The sequence below is a fragment of the Mytilus edulis genome, unplaced genomic scaffold, assembly GCF_963676685.1.
Source record: "Mytilus edulis unplaced genomic scaffold, xbMytEdul2.2 SCAFFOLD_782, whole genome shotgun sequence".
Lineage (NCBI taxonomy): Eukaryota > Metazoa > Mollusca > Bivalvia > Mytilida > Mytilidae > Mytilus > Mytilus edulis.
The window spans coordinates 15,001-20,000 of NW_027267037.1; the positions used below are offsets into that span (position 1 = coordinate 15,001).

The 5,000-nt window shown below is 32.2% G+C and overlaps 1 protein-coding gene and 1 non-coding gene across 3 annotated transcripts in view; both read left to right on the forward strand.

Moving 5' to 3' along the window:
* LOC139504784 (uncharacterized) overlaps window positions 1–4,873 on the forward strand; it is a 5,928-nt gene extending 1,055 nt beyond the window's left edge. Inside the window, exon 2 of one of the 2 annotated variants that reach the window (XM_071294753.1) lies at window positions 4,030–4,873. In XM_071294753.1, the coding sequence (XP_071150854.1) occupies window positions 4,030–4,094 (65 nt within the window). In that variant the 3' untranslated portion in view covers window positions 4,095–4,873. Of the gene's footprint in view, window positions 1–3,416 lie in introns of both variants that reach the window. The other variant, XM_071294752.1, reaches the window with a different exon arrangement.
* A 54-nt stretch (window positions 4,874–4,927) lies between these two features.
* The window catches only part of LOC139504800 (5S ribosomal RNA), a 121-nt gene continuing 48 nt past the window's right edge, over window positions 4,928–5,000 (forward strand). The window contains exon 1 of the ribosomal RNA XR_011659373.1: window positions 4,928–5,000. This exon is cut by the window's right edge and continues 48 nt beyond it. This is a non-coding gene — a ribosomal RNA (5S ribosomal RNA).

The window sequence follows — 5,000 nt, forward strand, 5'->3', positions numbered from 1 at the left end:
AGATAGGCGATGTCGAAAGAATTGGTAGAACAAAGCTGTTGAAAAAAATTGCGTATTATACAGAATTGTATGAGTGGAAGGGTCTGAAAAAAATGTATGCTCATATAATAAGGCAGATTGAAAATGGTTTGGCTGATTGGTCCAAAGATTTCAGTGAGATTGAAACTCCCATTTTGATTAAATATGTAAAATCAGATGTCAAGTCTAAAAAATCTATTCAGTATGGGGAAAACAAAAAACCAGTAAAGAAAGAAGAGACTGTGTTTTATTGTTCGCATTTTCAAAGGAAAAAATGTGTGCATAAGGATTCACATTATGGCAAAATTCGAGGTGTCGATAAGTACCTTCAACATATTTGTGCGACTTGCTGGAGAGAAGATAACAGAAAGGCTTATCATCCGGAATCGTCAGAAATTTGTCCGCATCAAACTAAATGACTGGCAGTAAAAAATGTGTTTGGTAAATGTACAATGTTAAATCCACTAGCAGAAGTTTTTTTACCAAGTTATATGAAATCGTTGGAAAGTGACGACAAACTTGATAATGATAAGGTTGATAATCTTGACAATGGAAATGCATTTATTAATAAGTGTACACATTTTTGTAAAAAATACAAGAAAGATTTATTGTGTGATGTAAATGTAGACACATTGAATATTAAGATTAATAAGGTTGGTTTAGTTGCTCAGGATAAACTGAACGATACTGAGTTTAAAAATACTATTGAAATACATAATCAAATTGTTCAATCAGGTTACCCAAATTATTTGGGTTGTAGAATTCCAGTTAAATCTGGAATTAATGTAGATTTTTTTAGGGAAAATTTGATAGACTATGACGATGAAATCATTTGCGAGTTTTTACAGTTTGGTGCTCCGATTGGATATCAGGGAGAAATGTTAAATGAAGGTTCATCTAAAGTTAAGAATCATAAAGGGGCTACAGATTTTCATGATGAAATTTTGGCTTACTTATTAAAGGAAGCTACATATGGAGCAATAATTGGACCGTTTGACAAAAATCCTTTTTCTTGTCATTTCAAAATTTCACCGTTAAATTCGGTGTATAAAAAAGACTCGGTGGAACGAAGGGTCATTTTAGACTTAAGTTTCCCACCTGGAAGATCCGTAAATGATTTTATCTCAAAGGATGTTTATTTAGGTGAAAGGGTTCAATTATCGTATCCGAAAGTTGATGATTTAGTCGGAATAATTAAGGATAAAGGTGGTAAGTGTCTGGTTTTTAAGAAGGATTTGAAAAGGGCCTACAGGCAAATTCCAATTGACCCAGGTGATTTGCATTTAGTTGGTTTTCAGTGGGATAATAAGCTCTTTGCGGATCGTGTTCTTCCTATGGGTTTACGGTCTAGTGCTTTGATTTGTCAAAGAATCACTACAGCTGTTAGTTTTATGTTTTATAAGATGGGATACATGGTTATCAATTATCTAGATGATTTTGGTGGTGCGGATACGTTGGATAAAGCTGATGAAGCTTATATTGCTTTAGGTGCATTACTAGATAGTTGTGGGCTAGAGGAGTCAAAGCAAAAAGGAGTAGCTCCTACTACGAGGATGGAATTTTTAGGAATCACAGTTGACACTGTGAAGTTGACTTTGGAAGTTACTTCAGATCGTGTTCTAGAGATTTCGTTGTTAGTTCAGGCTTGGTTAAGAAAGAAAAAAGCTTCTTTAAGAGAGTTACAGTCAATACTTGGGAAACTTCATTTTGTGTCCACCTGTGTACGACCCGGTAGATTATTTGTCAGTCGTTTGTTGAACTGGCTTCGTAGTGCTTTCCCTTCAAATGTCGTGGGCAGTGGACATAAGATATATAGAAAGATTCCGGTAGAGGTACAGAAAGACTTATTGTGGTGGCATAGGTTTCTGTCGAGCTATAATGGTATCTCGATGATGTCTCTTGAAGATTGGTCGTCTCCAGATGAGATTTTTTCAAGCGATGCTTGTTTAGAAGGGTTTGGAGCTATTACTTCAAATCAGTATTTTCATGCTGTTTTTCCTTCTGATATCACAAAAGATCAATTACATATCAATTGTTTGGAGTTACTTGCTATTGTAGTTGCGGTTAAAATTTGGGGGAAAACATTTTGCGGGAAAAAAATTCTGATCTTTTGTGATAATGAGGCGTCTGTTCAGGTCATCAATTCAGGTTCATCTAAGGATGCTTTTATGCAAACTTGTTTGAGAGAGCTTTGTTTTATTCAAGCAAGTTTTCAGTTTGAAGTTCGAGCCAGACACATTTTAGGTGTAGAAAATAGACTTGCTGACTATTTGTCTCGATGGCATTGTAGTCATAAATACAGAGAGTTATTTAAGTCAGCTATTTCAGTAGATAGATATGAAGAGGTACCAGTTATCATGTCAGATTTTTCATTTTTAAATAATTGGTAATTTATTTTACAGAGTTAGAGGTTCTGCGGTTTCAATGTAAAGATTCTGCTAAACATGCTTTTGCGGAGAGTACTTATAAAAATAAGAAAACTCAGTTAGAATCATATTTTATGTTTTGTATATATTTTGAACTTATGCCTGTTCCTGCTACAGTTCATGTTTTGACACTATATGCACAGTTTCTAAGTAGAAGTTTTAAATCTGTTGACTCTATAAAGAATTATCTTAGTTCAGTAAGATATCTGCATTTATTGTTAGATTTAGAATATCCACAGTTTGAAGCTTTTCATTTGAGATTAGTATTAAGAGGTTTATGTAGAATTAAGGCACATTGTCAAAAACAGGCCTTGCCAATTACTCCTCACATTTTACTTCAAATTTATAAGAAGCTGGATATGAATAGTGCATATGATGCTACTATATGGTGTTTATTTTTACATGCCTTTTTTCTAATGTTTAGAAAATCTAATTTGGTGCCAGACTCCATTTCTACTTTTGATCATAATAAGCAGCTTTGTAGGGATAGTATTATTTTCGATTGTAAGCGTAAGCTATTATTGATAAGTGTTAAATGGTCGAAAACCATTCAGTTTGGTGAGAGAGAATTATTGATACCTTTAGTCTCGATACCAGATTCCCCATTGTGTCCCGTTCAAGCTTTTTTGAATATGAAGTCTTTAGTTTGTACTTCTGATAAGAGTCCAGCTTATTGTTTTATAAAACATAAATTATGTGTACCTGTCACGTATAGACAATTTCAGACAATATTGAGACAGTTAATTACTGAGATTGGTTTAGATGCTTGTTCATATTCTACACATAGTTTTAGGCGAGGGGGGGCTAGCTGGGCTTTTGCAGCCGAAGTACCTACTGAATTAATTCAATTGTACGGAGATTGGAAAAGCGATGCTTATAAAAGATATTTAAAATTTTCATTAGATGATAAGATTTCAGTAGCAGAAAAGATGACGGCACATATTTCAGATGTTTTATTATAAATTTTTACAGGGAATTTCTTTGAAAAAAGGGCGACCATTGTGTCAGCGTCTATACCTAAATATGTTAGTGGAATAGATGGGTGTACAACTCAGGCCTTTCCTGGTGCCACTATTGGTCGTCTTACTGAGTTAATTTCATCTGGGAAAGTAGATTTAATTTCATTAGATTTCGTTATAGTTCATGTTGGTACTAATAATATTTCTTCGTCTCAATCCGTAGATACTATTATATCATATTTCGGAGATTTAGTTCACAAGTTAAAAAAGATGACATTTGCTAAGTTGATCTTTACTTCTATTCTTCCTAGACCAGTTGATCACATGAAAACTGGAGCTAAAGTTAATAAAGTTAATACTGAGTTAAAAAGATTGTGTAAAAGAAATAATTTATTATATTGTAATTTGTATAGGAGTTTCTTACTCGACAATATTCCAGATGCTTCCTTATTTGCTCCGAGAGATGGGCTTCATTTAAATTTTGCTGGTACAGAACTTTTCAGAAAAAAGATAATCAATATTATTAAGCATCAGAGTATATAAATTGTAATGTGTTACAATTGTGTTTTTTATTTACTTCATACATGTATATTGTTTACTGTAATTATTCTTTTTTCTCTTTTCAGAGAACTTGCATCCTGAATATGATGCTGGTTTTCCTCTTACTACTCAAGATCTACATATATTTTGAGTTGGTTTGCTGTTTTGTCCTTTCATTATCTATACACATTTTGAAAGGATGGAGCTTATTTGAAGTGAGAAAAAAGAGTGATGATAGTATGTCTGGTTTTTATCATCATTATAACTGTTTTGATAGTTATTATTTTATCTTTATTTTTTTTTTTTGGCGGCCTTGCAGGCTTGGCGGATGTTTGCCAAAAAATTTGGTTATATATCTATGTTTATGTATTTTCATTTGTGTATTTAATTATTTATGATATATTGTATTTTGTAATATATTGAAAAAATATTTATATCAGGCAATACAAATTATACCTATTGACTTCCTTTTATTTCACCCACTTGATAATTGGTTTAATTTAAGATTTAAATTATTTAATTAGCAAAACTGTGAAATTTATATTTTACACCTCAGTAATCACACTGGTTCAAACTAGATTTTCATTAGTTAAACTCTTGCATTAAATTTACTCACTATATTATTTCGCTCTTTTTATTGGATATAAACTTTTCCTTTGTTGTTAATTGTTTATTTATACTATTGCAAAGTGTTTTCTTTACATTTTTGAATTTGATATTACGTTGAAATTACCCACCCTCCCTCCCTTGTTAAATTTTTTTTTTTTTTTTCCTTTTATAAATTCATAGTGGCGGATGTTTGCCAAAAAATTTGGTTATATATCTATGTTTATGTATTTTCATTTGTGTATTTAATTATTTATGATATATTGTATTTTGTAATATATTGAAAAAATATTTATATCAGGCAATACAAATTATACCTATTGACTTCCTTTTATTTCACCCACTTGATAATTATACAGAAAATTTTAACACTTCTGTGTCTACGACCATATCACGTTGAAAACACCGGTTCTCGTCCGATCACCGAAGTTAAGCAACGTCGAGCCCGGTT